The sequence below is a fragment of the Myotis lucifugus genome, unplaced genomic scaffold (genome assembly GCF_000147115.1).
Source record: "Myotis lucifugus unplaced genomic scaffold, Myoluc2.0 scaffold_121, whole genome shotgun sequence".
Classification (NCBI taxonomy): Eukaryota; Metazoa; Chordata; class Mammalia; order Chiroptera; family Vespertilionidae; genus Myotis; species Myotis lucifugus.
Window position 1 is genome coordinate 704386 of NW_005871169.1, and position 15987 is coordinate 720372.

General features: G+C 35.2%; 1 protein-coding gene across 1 annotated transcript in view; it reads right to left on the reverse strand.

Annotated features, from left to right (window-relative positions):
• Positions 1-15987, reverse strand: part of MALRD1 (MAM and LDL receptor class A domain containing 1) — a 496818-nt gene that overhangs the window by 307786 nt on the left and 173045 nt on the right. The window contains exon 17 of the mRNA XM_023758060.1: positions 479-726. Coding sequence (XP_023613828.1) covers positions 479-726 — 248 coding nt within the window. The remainder of the gene's footprint in view (positions 1-478; positions 727-15987) is intronic.

A 15987-nucleotide genomic window follows, 5' to 3' on the forward strand; every position in this document is an offset into this window, starting at 1 on the left:
GTCAAGTTCAGTCTCTCTTTTTTCATGAAGACATCTTCAAACATTTTATTGTACCTCCAACTATCTCTAATATTAATCCTTGGAGATATATATATATATATATATAGAGAGAGAGAGAAAGAGAGAGAGAGAGAGTGTTTTAATTTTTTCTGATGGAGAAATTCTCATAACACCAATATGTACTAAACTTCCTGAGTGAAAACAACTGGCATTTTACTCCTTTTGAATTATCCATGGATAATAATAATGAAGTTTCCCAATGGTTTCCAAAATTCCAATATTTATGGATTATACCCACAGAATAAAGTCTTCCTACAGTTCCAAGTATCCTTCCATCTCATCCTTACTTCACCATCTTTCTTCCTCACATATCCCAAGTGGAATAAATTGAAGCACATTTTTGGTCTTGTCCTAACCATTTCATTTTTCTTGTTGAATCTATCAGAAGTTGACCATAATATTTCCGTCTTTACCATACCTTGCAGTTTTTGCTTCTTCTACTTATGACAGGGCTTGAAATTCTGGCTGCTCTCATGGGCTGCTGAGGGAACAAGCTCTTTATGAAGATGTAATGACCAGACGAATTTCGCAAGGTGTGGTCCGCAGCTGGCTCTGTGCCTGCAGCAGGGATGCTGCTAGCTTTCAGATTCCAGTCAGAGTCATCATCCTGTTCCTGCTCCCAGGAACAGAGATCAAATTCAAAATCGCAGCACCCAAGGGAGGGACCTGGAAAACATTTCCCAAATTATGGTAGAAGGAAATAGGAAATTAGCTGACTTAAAGACATGCAATCCAAAATCACAGTGATCTTGCCATGTCACTGTAATATCCAAAACTTAGCAACATTCAAACAGAATATTTTAGTTTGCTATACACAGCTATTCCTATGGTTTGCATAAGTTTATTTCTCCACAAATCTGGTCCCCAGTCTCAAAATCAATGAGAAAATATTTTAGCATTATACACAGTTTCTCCTCCAAGTACCTATTTGGTCAATGTAATTTATTTCCTCTGTCCTTCATCTTTGCTTCTCAGAGCTTGGTAGAGAATTTAGGAAGTTTATTATTCTGCAATACAGTTTGGCTTGGAAAATGCTGCCTAAAGCAAAAGTTATTAATCATTGCAATTAGTTTGTAAATATAGCCTCATTTTAGAGATGAGAAAATTGTAAAACAGAAAAGTAAGGTAAAAAGTGAAATAATTTGAATTAATTTATTATAAGTTGCAGAAATTAAATGTTAAGTTGTATTAAATACCAACTATCTATCTAGTATTTTAAAATATTTTGTTACTAACATTGCTTAAGTTTTTTCTTCCATTTCCAGGATATAGTTCAATCCTTATTGGATTTCTGCCTGAGGGATCTATGTAATTCTGATAGAGTGGTATGGAAATCCCCAACTCTGATAGTGTGTTCATCAATTCGCTTTGCAAGTCTATTAGTTTTTGTCACACATGGCTTGACATTCTGTTGTTAGGCACTTGTACATTATAGACTGTCATGTTTTCTTGGAGAATTGACCCTCTATTGTTATGTAATTCCCTTATTTACCTTTGGTAACTTTCCTGCTTTGATGTCAGCTCTGTCTGAAATGAATATAACTACTCTTGCTTTCTTTTGATTAGTGTAAGCATGGTATATACAGGTGTTCCCCCCAAAATGTATGTACACTTTAACAGGTGGTAGCTCAATTTTGAAAATGAAATGTATTTTAATAAACACTGCCATTATATTATTCAAAGTTTGTATATACATTTTCTGGAGACAGCCTATATTCTTCCATATAGTTACTTTTAATCTATACCTGTTTTTATATTTAAAATAGATTTCTTGTAGACAACATATAGTGGGGTCTTATTTTTTGATCTACTCTAAAAAATTCTTTTTTTTAATTGTTGCATTTAGACCACTGATATTCAAAATGATCATTGAGAGAACTGGATTAATATTTACCATATCTGTTACTATTTCCTATTTGTTGCCCACATTCTTTATTCCATTTTTGTCTTCTATAATTTTTCTGCCTTTTTCAGTTTTAATTAAATATTTTATATAATTGCATTTTATCTCCTCTCTTGACATGTTGGTTATACTTTTTTAAAAATTATTTTACTGATTTCCCTAGACTGTTACATTACCTTTACAAATAATCCAAACCGACTTTAAAAGAACACTATATTCCTTCATGGATAGTGTGAGTACCTTATAATAACAATATAATCTTAATTCCTCCCTTCTATCTCTTATATCATTGACATCATTCATTTCACTTGTATATAAGCATACATGATTATATATATATATAATGTATATAAATGTTATATATAAGAATGCACAATTGAATACATTGTTGTTATTTCATTTTAAACAATGTTGACTAGTAGATTAATTGGGAGGGAGTCAATGGGAAAAAGGGGGACATCTACAATACTTTTAATAATAAATGTAAAATTTTAAAAAAGAAAAAAATTAAAGTTTTTATTTCATCTTCACTTAGTCTTCATTCCTCACCATCCTTTATGTAGGTCTCATATGTATCATTTTCTGATCTATATCATTTTGCTTCTCTCTAAAAAACATCTTTTAACATTTCTTGCAAAGTAGGTCTAGTGGCAAAATATTCCCTTACTTCTTGAAACACCAGTCAGAAAGTAAATGTGCACCCCTATATTCATTGCAGCATTATTTAAAGTAGCTAAGATTTGGAAACAGCCCAAGTGTCCATCAGCAGATGAGTGGAACATTTACACAAAGGAATACTATGCAGCTACAAAAAGATGGGCCTCTTACCCCTTTGAGACAGCAAGGAAGGACCTGGAGATTATTATGCTAAGCAAAATAAGCCAGTTAAAGAAAGACAAATATCACATGGTCTCACTTCTATGTGGAATCTAATGAACAAAATAAGCTGATGAATAAAACAGGTCCAGAGGCATGGATACAGATTTCAGAGGGAAGGGAAGAGGGAGTGGGAAGAGATTAACCAGGTAATTTATAGGCATGTATGCACAGCCCATAGACACAGACAGTAATGTGGTGAAGACCTAGGATGAAACAGGAGACAGGTGGAGGGGGGCAAAGGCTAAAATGGGGGACATCTGTAATACTCTCAACAAGAAAATTAAAAAAGGTCTTCATTTCTCCTCACTTTTGAAGGATGATTTATCAGGATATGAATTCTGTGTTGGTAGGGTTTTTTGGATTTGTTTTCCCTTCAGCCCTTTAAATAATTCATTCTACTCTTTTCTTGCTTCCATGGTGTCTGAGAAGTCAGATATACAAACTTAAGTTCTCACTGTCTCTGATCTCGTGCAATTTGGTTATTGACAAGTTGTTCATGGAAAATAACTCAGTTGTCAAACAAAACTTCAGTTTTAGACCAGACAATCCTTTCATGCTGATACCTGTCTGAACAGTCATGTGTCTCAGGAGACAAAGGAGAGAATGTGTGAGTATAAATAAGTTTACCACTAAACCTTGTGCTAGGAATATTTTTGTGTTTGTTTTTTATGCTGCTTATTATTATTAAATATGTACAGTAAGTCACCAAAGGCCCTAAAAAGGTTATTGATAGCAGCAAATTGAAGATGAAAGTTGTGAGAAGGATAGAGTTTAAAAAAAGAAATACGGTGGAACCTCGGCTTTTAAACTTAATTCATTCAAGTAAATGTGTATAAAAATTTTCATTTTTTATGTACATTTCATTTCTTTTTGTTACATTTTCATTTTTTCATGTCCTTTTGTTTTTAATGTGTTTATTTATAGTACTTTAGACTATATTGTATATAGAAATATTAAAATTGAATCATTCAATTTACATGATTTCCAATGGGAAAAATGGATTCAGTTTTTGAACAAATTGCTTCTCGAACAGCCTTCTGGAAAAACTAAGTTTTAGAACCGAGGTTCCACTGTAATTCTTACTTTTGTTCCTCTATAGGTAAGGCGCTTTTTTCCAATGACTATTTTCGGGATTTTACTTTATCTTTGACTTTCCTTTAGTTTAAAAATGATGTGCCTAATTGTGTTGTGTGTGTGTGTGTGTGTGTGTGTGTGTGTGTTTTGTGTGTGTCAGTTTTTTGTTTTTTTTAAGAGTGGGGGGAAGCATTTTCCTGCTTCATGTTCTCTGAGCTTCCTGAATCTGTGGTTTTTTGCCAGACATTAATTTGGGGAAATTCTCAGTTGTTACTGTTTCAAATTCTTCTATTCCTTTTCTCTTTCTTCTTTTTTGATATTCTCATTATTTATTTGTTTGTCCTATAGTACTTGGATATGGTGTTGTGTTCTGTTGTTTTTCTCTGTGTTTTTGTTTTTCAGTTTGGGAGATTTCTATCTTTATATCCTCTAACTCAGATATATTTCCTAGTTGTGTTCAGGTTACGAATAAGCCCATCAAGGACATTCTTCATTTTCGTTCCAGTGCTTTTGATCACAGCATTTCTGTTTGATTCTTTCTTAGGATGGCCATCTCATTACTTATGTTGCCCATCTATTCCTGCATGCTGTCTATTTTATCCACTAGAGGCCTTAGAAGATCGATCATAGTTGTTTTAAATTCCTCATCCCTTCCATGTCTGATTCTGATGTTTGCTCTGTCTCTTCAAAATTTATTTTTCCTTTCAGTATGCCTTGTAACTTTTTTCTCGATAGCCACACATGACATTCTGAGTATAAGGAACCACTGTAAATAGGCCCTTAAAAATGGAGAGATGGAAAATATTCCACAGTTTCATGATTAAGTCCCAGTCTTTAATGGGCCTGTGCCTCTGAACTGTAAACAGCATAAGTGTTTCTGAGATTTTTTTCTACCCGTTAGGAGGGACAAGATGGCTAGAGGGGGATAGCATTGGGTATTTCTCTCCACCAGGTCAGTTAGGCTCTGATAATTCCCAGTCAGTTCTGTTACCAGCTTCTCTTGAGGGCAGGCCTTGTGAGGGAAAACAGAATGCTCTGTCAGAAGCATGAGGAAATGTTTCCAATATTTACTATGGAACCTGGTTGAATGTGTGGAGATACATTTCACAATACTGTGGGGATGTCCCTATAAGTAGGTCCCCTCAAATTTTAACTCTCAAACTTGTCCACACTGAGTCTCATCATCAGTGACAGGTCAGGTTTTCTTCCTCTGGCGCTGGTTCCCATAGTGGTTTCTGCTCTTGAGTCTCTGTTCTGATAAAGTGTTACTCCCTGTGTTCACCTGTAGGTCTCTCCAGTCCTGGGGGAAACGGTGTGCCCTGTGCACCCTATGTTCATGCCTCTCTTGTGAATCTCAAGAGAATTATTGATTTTTCAATCCATCCAGCTTTTTACTTGATAGGACAGAGTTGCAACTTCCAAGCTCCTCATATACAAAACTGGATAGTTGGGATTATACAAATATCTATATCTATATCTATATCTATATCTATATCTATATCTATATCTATATCTATATCTATATCTATATCTACATCTATATCTATATCTATCTATATCTATATCTATATCTATATCTATATCTATCTATATATATATGTATATATATATATATATATAGATATATATATATAAGCCTAAGCGACCATTACGACCAAATGACCAGACTGACTGAAACGACCAGTCGACCAGTCTCTATGACACACACTGACCACCGGGGGCAGACAATCAACATAGGAGCAGCCCCCTCGTGGTCAGTGCGCTCCCACAGCCAACTTCCTGCGGCCCCTCCCCATGACCGGCCAACCTCCTGGGGTCCCTCTCCCTTGCTGGCTGGCCTCCCAATAGGCCTCGATCACTGGCCAGGCAAGGGATCCCACCCATGCACAAATTCATGCACCAGGCCTCTAGTCTTTTCATAATTCTGCTCAGTAAATTATAAAGCTAGCAATATAAGCTAAGGTATTATAAAACCAAGCATTGTGTAATTGAGAAAACATAAAATTTTATGTTAAAGCTACTTTTTATAGTCTTTATTTTTAAGTAAATATGCATAATACAGCATAAAAACCAATGTGTGATTAATTTGACCATAAGTTATAAAATATACTATTTAGAGTTATTTGATAACAGTAATTCTGTATTAAGTTTTGTTTGAAAATTATAACTAAAAATGGAAATCTGTAAAATCATAATTATATGTGAGATGGTGCCAGGGCTGACCAGCAGACCCTGAATGAGGGATGAATGATTACTGACACATGGTTCTGTGAAAGAGAAGCTAAGGGGCTAGTTGGCATAAGGAGCCAAAAAGGCCCTGATTGCCTGCCTCATTAGCTTTTTACTGTAATAATAGCTTGAACTAAAAGTAACCTCTAGATACAATCAGCAGGGTAAGTATCCTCAAGAAAGCACTTGCATCTGTAGTGTCTTCAAACAAGGACATTTTGAAGTCTAAACATTCTAGTAAAACACCCCAGGGGTCAGGCTTGTTCGGAAAAATCAAGGTAGGGGCTGCCGCCTTCGGCAAGGTCCCCCAGAGGTCCCTGACCTTTCAGAGAATCCTCCTTACAGACTTTCCAACCAAGTCCCGTGCTTCCCCACAAGATGGTGTCCAAAAATTAAAAATACTCGAGAAGAACTCAAGTTGCAACATGTCAATCTATACTTAGATAAAGGTTTCTCTGTTAATGAAGAACTGCAAAAATGTTTATAGGCAATTTTATCTAAATGAGAGTAGAAATGATTTTGCCACCAAAATTCTCAGGGACCTGCCCTCCAATGCTAAGACCAAAGGAAGGCAGAAATACATCCTAGCTGAAGTCATGGTGATTCCTGGATGAAGAATCAACTCTATTCTCTTACATAGAATTACATAAGTTCTTAAAAAGAATTTCAAAATTGTGCTAGGCATCAAAACCATGTGTTTGTCTTTTTATGGATACATGCTTTCGGTGAGCACAGATCAGATAAATATGTTTAAATACACAAAATAATCTCTATTCTCTTTGTAGTTGATAATGTGGAGAATGAGAACATGTGGGTTTTACCATTGTTTCTATACCATTTTAAAGTGTGTAAGACTACTAAAATGAAGATTAACTTAATCACATCCCCCACCAAGGAACTTGTCCAACAATAAAAAATGCTATAAAGTTATCAGTTTTAGCTTTTGAAAGAAGTAAACATTGATAAATGTAAGAAAGCATCATGACTAATATGCTTTTTTAAATGGTTTAACAGTCAGCCTAACACTGATGTATTTTCAAGGATAAAGAAAATCTTTCTGTCATAATTTCTGTCACCAAATGAACAGGCTGGCGTTTTCAACCCAATTGCTAATTTCATTTTAAAATTACACTTGAAACTTATTTTGGTAATTTAGTCTTTCCTAGAATAGACTGTAAGTTGTAGAGCTTCTTTTAGTTCAGAATACTAAAATTCTCCTACGTAGTATTTCAGAGGACTGGGAGGTAAATTTCAACTCAGTGTCTTGTTTAGAATCTGAATTGTTGACTTGGTTAAGAATTATAATGAAGTAACTAATTCAGTTGCCCTTATGCTGGAAAATTCAGCAGCCCACCAGGGTTAGATTAACATTCAGACCAGGACATTTGTATGAAGAATGATGTGTGTGCTGCTAAAAAACAGATTTCATTTGGCTTCAAAAATCATACATATGCTGCTACGTAAATCTCTATGATGTAAATCATATTTTTCTACTTCCATACCTACTAAAGCTTGGAATATATGTTTCCTCCGAAAGTTTAACTCTAACATCACTGGGAAAATACAAGCAAGAATAAGTTCTTTTTATTTCACATCACTGTGGTGAGAGAGAACAACTTATAATTTAGTATTTTATTATTTCCCACAGGTGCCAGGTGAGAAAACAGCCGTCTTCTGTGCAGATGCCAATTCCTGGCATTTCATGGAGTAATTAATGCCAGTACCAGACAGTTGTATCATCGGTAAGAAAATGATCACCTTTGTCAACAGCTGTATCATCAATCAAACCAGTTTCTACCTTTCTAAATGCTGTAATTTTTCCCACTGATCATTATCTTTATGAGCATGAAATGACTATTTCACTTTAAAAAATAGATCATTTTAAAATTATCTTTATTATTGAAAATATTACAGATGCCCTCTTTCCCCCCATTGGCCCCTTCTAGCCTGCACCCACTTCTCACCCAGGCCTTCACCACACTATTGTCTGTGTCCATGGGTTATGCATATATGCACATAAATTCTTTGGTTAATCTCTTCCTACCCACCCACCCCCAACCTTCCCTCTCAGATTCAACAGTCTGTTCCATATTTCTATGTCTCTGATCTATTTTGTTCATCAGTTTATTTTGTTCTTTAGATTCCACATATGGATGAGATCAAAGAACATAATGTAAGTCCTTTTAAAATCATACCATCAAATTCTTAAATTTAAGACCTCACCACTCTATTCATTTATTCATTCAATATAAATGTATTGAGCATATGCTATAAATGACAGCACATTTAGGAACATGGAAAATTGACTGGAAAGGAGGATACTGTGTACTAAACAAATATGTGTCAGATCCCAAGCTTTCACTTTATATGTTATTTTATATAAGTCTCACTCCTCTACATAATAGTTATTACTCTTATTTTTGGTTGATGAGAAAGTTGAAGTTCAGAGTTAAGTACTTTGTTCAGTATTACACAGTAGCAGAACTAGTTGTTAAGAGTCTTCTACCATCTGGAACCTTCTTTAACTATTATTTATTTAATGAACTCCCTATTCATTTTTTTAGTCATGATCAACAAAATACTTAATTTTAACTAAAAAAATAAAAACTAAACTACTAAAATTCGTAGGATATATGACTCTGATATGGTAGGCAGAAAAGATAATATGACACTGAATATTGTGATGGTCTAATCATAATTAGAGGATTGTAGTATTTTTAAAACATTTAATTCCCATGTTTAAGGAAATTTTGATAACTGAAACTATTCAATGAGAGAGAGATTAGATAATGGAGACCTAAAACCATGCATATTAGATGCTATTAAAGGATTCAAGAATATTAATTCTGATATCACAATTACAAACATGAGAACGGGGAATGTGAAAAGATGTGCAGAATTGATGGTACCTGTTTCCAATACTTAAATTTTTATTATCATAAAGAAGTACAAGTTGTAAGAAATATTATAATAAAAAACCATACTGGGCAAATACAGAAACATTAATTCAATATTAGAATAAAACATTATTATACCCAGAAATGACTGACAGTTGAAAAGGTTTTATATGTGCGACAGCATATTATCTTGTGTGAAAGTTTTCAAGCAGGAAATAGGTGAGTCTCCATTGCCACCTCCATTATCTGCTTGGTCAGGGAAGTTATAGAAATAATCCCTTTATAGGTTGGTCATTCATTTCTCAATTCATTCAATGGCAATTAGTAGCTGTTGGGGCTGATTCAACAATAAACATGTCCTAATGGATTTCTCTCACATTTTAATAGAATGTGATAAGTGCTAGAATGAAGATAAAAATGTATGATTCATTATAATTGACTAAAAGTGAATCCTTCACAGAAGTCTTAGTGTTAAATCCCTGTTTCAAAAAGCTTGGACTAACTTCTATTAATCTCAGCAACTCTGTAATTCTTTGATTTCATGATTCAATTACTTGAACTCCACATCATAGTTTACCAAACTGTTTATATCATATTTATAAAAGGGCTAGAGCTATATTGTTTCTTTTTATATAATTAATTGGCATTTTCAATAAATATGAATATCAAATAAAATATTGAATGGAGAAAAATTATCTATAGCAAAATGAAACAGTAAATATCATAGATCCTGTGGGTAACAAAGGGGTGATACTAGAATAATATGCACAACTCCACATGAATAAGTTCAACTACTTAGGTGAAATGAACCTAATTCTTGCAAAGCAAAAGCTTACATAATGAAAAAATAACATGAGTAGCTTTATAACTACTCAAATTACTAGTTTTCCTCATTAAGGAAATTGAACTCAAAGTTTTAAAATTCCTGAAAAAATTCCAGGTTCAAATAGTCAAACTGGAGAATTCTACCAAATTTTTAAGGCACATAAATCAAAGAGGAAAACTACCCATTTTCAGATGATTTGATGTCTACACAGAAAAAAATCTAAGGAATGTACAACTAAAAAATGAGTCAGCAAAATTAAAGGACACAAAATTGACATGTAAAATTAATTGTATTTATATAAACTAGCAATGAACATATAGAAACCAAATTTCAAGATATACTATTTAAAATCCCTCAAACAATGAAATATATAGCTGTAAATCTTATGCTATATGTGCAGGACTTGTATGCTGAAAATTATAAAACACTAATGAAATAAGTTTTAAAAATCTAAATACTGGAGAGACATATTGTACTCATGGATTGGAAGACTCAACATATTAAAGACTCAACATATATCTCTCAAATTGATATACATATTTAAATAGTTAATTAAATTATAAAAATTGCATCATTTTTTGTAGATATTGGCATGATTTTTTCTAAAATTTATATAGAAATCCAAGGAACTGACAACTAAAACAGTTTTGAAAAAATAAATTAGAAGAAATCACTCTACCCAATTTCAAAATTTATTATATTATGTAGCTTTAGTTATCAAGATTGTGTGGTATTGGTGGAAAAATGGACACTTGGATCAATAGAATGGAAAATAGAACTCAGAAACTGCTTCACACAAGTACAACCCACTAATTTTTGACAAAGCTGCAAAAACAGTTAAATGCAGGGAGGAGGTGCAACTGGCTAGACAAAACAAAACAAAACAAAACAAAATCTTGACCCAAACCTTACACCTTATACAAAAATTAACAAAATGGATCATAGACTTAAATGTAAAATATACTATACAACTTTTAGAAGAAAAATTAGAAGAAAATCCTTGGTGAAATGTTTTTAGGCATGTAAACAAAACCATGATTTCAAAAGGAAAGATCAATACATTAGCCCTTATCAAAATATTTTAAAAAATGTTTGTTCTTTCCCTGTTAGGAGAATGAAAACACACTCTGAAGCCTGGGAGTAAATATTTGCCACTCACGTAGCTGTAAAATAGTTTATATCTATAATATATACAGAACTCCAAACTCAACAGCTAAAAAAATCTGATTAGAAAACAGGCAAAAGACATAAAGAAACATTTCATCATAGAGGATACAGATGGCAAAGAAACACAAGAGATGTTCATCTTCAGTAGGTATTAGGGAAATGCAAATTAAGACCATGATGAGGCTACTCCACCCGTATAAGAACAACAAAATAAAAATAAAATAGTTACAATATCAAATGCTCACAAGGATGTGGAAAAACTGGATCTCTCACTGTCGGTGGCAATGTAACATGGCACAGCCACTCTGGAAAATGGTACTATGGTATGTTATATCCAAAGCATTGAATACCACTCAGCAATAAAAAGAACAAATAATTTGTACACAAAACAACTTGGATAGATCACAAGGGAATTATGATGAATAAAAAACGATAACAGTCTCAGAAGGTCACATACTACATGGCTGTATTTACATAACTTTTTCAGAATGACAGACTATACAAATGGAGAATGAAGTAATGATTTTCCAAGGTTAGGTAGGGATGGTGGGCATAAGTGTAATTCTAAAAGAGCAGATTAAGGGAGATCTTTGTGGAGATGGAATATGTTGATTGTAGTGATAATTATACAAATTTATATATGTAACAAAATCCCACGAAACTATTTATACATGCATATTAAACCATAGTTAGTTTCCTGATTTTGATATACTATAGTTATGTAAGATGTAACCATTGCATAAAGGTTACACCGGATTTCTCCTATGTAACTACCTATGAATCCATTATTATTTCATCTTTCCAAACTGTTTAAAACAGTGGTTCTCAACCTTCCTAATGCCATGACCCTTTTAATACAGTTCCTCATGTTGTGGTGACACCCAATTTCATTGTTACAAATTGAACATAATTAAAGCATAGTGATTAATCACAAAAACAATATGTAATTATATATGTGTTTTCCGATGGTCTTAGGCGACCCCTGTGAAAGGATCGTTCGACCCCCAAAGGGGTCGAATTATAGAATACTGGCATAGATTTATTTTATTTTTATTTATATTATTATTTTTTTTTGCTTAGATTTTATGATTATTGACTAAGAACCAGGTAACTGCTGAGGTCAGTGGTTTTCAGTGCCCAGGATGATTTTTAATTTTCTTTATATTTTCTCACATCAATTGTGAGCTTTCAATAAACACTATAATTTGTTTTGTATATGTATAATAGAGGCCCGGTGCAAAAAAATTTGTGCACTCGGGAGGGTCCCCCAGCCCAGCCTGTGCCCTCTTGCAGTCTGGGACCCCTCAGGGGATGACCACCTACTGGCTTAGGCCCGCTCCCTGGGGGATTGGGCCTAAGCTGGCAGTCAGACATCCTTCTGGCAGTCCGGGAGCCCTCGGGGGATGTCCACTTGCCAGCAGGGAGCAGGCCTAAGCTGCAGTCGAACATCCTTAGCGCTGCTTAGGAGGCGGAAGAGGCTCCCACCACCACTGCTGTACTGGCAGCCATCATCCTGGCTTGTAGCTGAGCAGAGCTCCCCCTGTGGGAGCGCACTGACTACCAGGGGGTATCTCCTGCATTGAGCGTCTGCCCCGTGGTGGTCAGTGTGTGTCATAGTGAACAGTCATTCCCAGTTGTTCTGCTGTTAGGGTCAATTTGCATATTACCCTTTTATTATATAGGATAGAGGCCTAGTGCACAGGTGGGCGCTGGCTGGTTTGCCCTGATGGTTGTCCCGGATCAGGGTGGGGGTCCCGCTGGGGTGCCTGGCCAGCCTGGGTGAGGGGCTGAGGGCCATTTTCAGACTGGCCACACCCCCTTCAGGGTGGGGGTTCCCGCTGGGGTGCCTGGCCATCCTGGGTGAGGAGCTGATGGCTGTTTGCAGGCTGGCCACAGCCCTTCAGAGTGGGGGTCCTCACTGGGGTGCCTGGCCAGCCTGGGTGAGGGGCTGAGGGTCGTTTTCAGGCTGGCCACACCCCCTTCAGGGTAGGGGGTCCTCCTGGGGTGCCTGGCCAGCCTGGGTGAGGGGCTTATGGCTGTTTGCAGGCTGGCCAAGCCCCCCAGCGAAGATCCTCACCCCAAGAGGGTGTGGCCAGCCTGGGTGAGGGGCTGATGGCTGTTTGCAGGCTGGTCACGCCCCCCAGCCACCCAAGCTCCCAGTGGAGGCTGGCTGGAAGCAGGTATCTGGGATTTATTTATCTTCTATAATTGAAACTTTGTTGCCTTGAGTGGAAGCCACAGCCAGCCAGGGCAGGCGGGAAGTTTGGCTTCCTCCATCGCCGGGCAACCAAGCCTCCTGCTTGCTCCAGCTCTGTGGCTGCTGGCCGCCATCTTGGTTGGGTTAATTTGCATATAGTCGCTCTGATTGGCTGGTGGGCATGGCTTGGGGCATAGTGGAGGTGCAGTCAATTTGCATGTTTCTCTTTTATTAGATTTTATATATATATATATATATTCTGTATATCCTATATAATAAAACCCTAATATGCAAATCAACCAATGGCAGAACGATTGGTTGCTATGATGTGCACTGACGACAAGGGGCAGATGCTTAATGCAGGAGCTGTCCCCTGGTGGTCAGTGCACTCCCACAGGGGGAGGACTGCTCAGCCAGAAGCCAGGCTCATGGCTGGTGAGCGCAGCCTCTCCTGCCTCCGCAGCAGCGTTAAGAATGTCCACAGTCGGACATCCTCCGAGGGCTCTTGGGCTGCGAGAGGGCACAGGCTGGTTTAGGGACACCCCACTCAGTGCACAAATTTCATGCACCAGGCCTCCATTATATATTTGTGTGTGTGTGTGTAGAGAGAGAGATTACATCTGTTTAACACAAGATTATGAGAAATGTGATTTCTGCCTGTTTATTTATTGATGCATACTACACAAACACTGCTTGACACATAACTTCTCAATAAATATGTTAAGTTAATTTTATATTTCTGTCTTATTCTCTTGATCATTCTTGACAGGGTTTTGAAAATTTTATCAGTCTTTGCAAATACTCTCTATCTTAGATTTGTGTTCTATTCCATTAACTTGCAATATTAGATAGCTTCTAATATAAAAATTTAGTCTATACATTTTTCTCTAAGTATTCACTTACCTAAATCCCAGCGGATTTTATGCATTATTATTAAAACTTATTCTAATTTTATTGTGATTTTTAGGGGGGCATGAGTTACTAACTGTGTCTGTCTTTTTCCTTCCCAATAGCAGTTTTCTAGCATTTGTCTCATAATTGATTTCCAGTGTAATTCAAAAGAGATAATCTGTTACTTTAACCCACTGAAATTATTTAAATTTGCTCAATGCTTTAATTATACACACTTTTTGGGTAAATGTTCTGTGTGTGCTTAAAAACAATAGATATCTACAATTGGTACTGCAGTATTACATTTGCCCATTAGGTTCAGATTACTTACCAATTATGCTGATCAAATATCCAGCATCCTCACTAATCACAGTGAATTAAATTACTTTGAGTACGCCTGAGATACTACTAATTGTGTATCAACAATAAATATGCTCATTAGAACATACAGAAAAACAAAACTAGGGTTATTTTCCAAAGAAACTTCTATACCATGGCAAAGATATGTTCAAATTAGATTTTAGAGTTCTCAGATATAGAAATCACTTTCTTCTTTGGCTATATCATATATTTTAGATATGGTATTTATATTATAAAGTAATAAATAATATTCTAATTTTTCTTCTAGATTTTACTTTCAGAATCTACATTAATATGTGAAAATTAAAGCAGCAGTTACTTTTGTTTACAAAGGATTATTTTCTTCTTTACCAGAGGTAGTCTACACCTTTCAAAATAGTTGAGTTTTTAAATTATTTCTGTTATTCCTATGTGGCATTTTTCTACCTAATGATATTTCAGAAGTTTTCTTAGAATTGTGATTCATGTCCAGTCTTCACTTAGAATTCTCAAGAAAACAAACAAATGAAAAACCAAAAATCCAAAGACTGTGGAACTTAAACCTAAATGCTTGGTTAGTTGTCAGCCAAACTTCTGAAAACAGTTCCTATGGTGATTTAAATTTTTTTTCTTCCTATTCTTCTGGATCTAATTAAAGCTCCTATATTTATAGTATACACAGGATAAATAACAGCACTCATAAGTCAGATAGCAGATATTACCATTTATAATTAAAACATAATATTTAAGACCAGTAGAATGGGATAGTTAAAAATTTTAAATACGTAATAAAAATAAGCAATGCCACGTAAAAAGAACTCATTATCATGTAATGAGAACCAATATAAAAATATGGGTTAGAGTTTCTTGCATATTTTTTGTTAGTTTATTTGTTTGAAGAAGCTGAAAAAGTTTTCTTCTTTCTATGTAACATCTAGAACTAAGTCAGCTTTCTTGCTTTAGTATTGCTGATATAAGTAGGCCCACTCAAACTTAAGTATTTTGGCAATCATTTCACTAAAAAACACCTCTAGCACAACCTTCCCTCCAAAGGCTTATGATTACTTTTGCCTTTATTTTCCATACAAAACAACTACCAAAACAGCAAATTTCAATACATTCTTGACCCTCTTAGTAAACCACCATCCTTTCCCAAACACAGAGGATTCCTAGAAATTTCCACAATGTTAGAACCTAAATACAAAGAGTTCAAGAAAAATTTAGTCAGAAATTACTTGATAATTTAAGTACTAAAAAAAATTGCATTAAATTGCATCTTGGAAAAGATACATTGGCAACATGACCCAAAAAAAGCATAATATCTGTTCTGTTTCATTGATAACCTAATAGATTTGTGTGATATTCACATGAAAATGGCAATGAAGAGTTTTAAAACATTTGATGCAGAAAATAACTATAAATACATCAGAAAATACTCATGAGGTAGAGATTAATATTAATACAGAATTTGAGATTTGCCAAACATTTTTGCTCAGTTCATATATGATAAAAATCTATACTAATA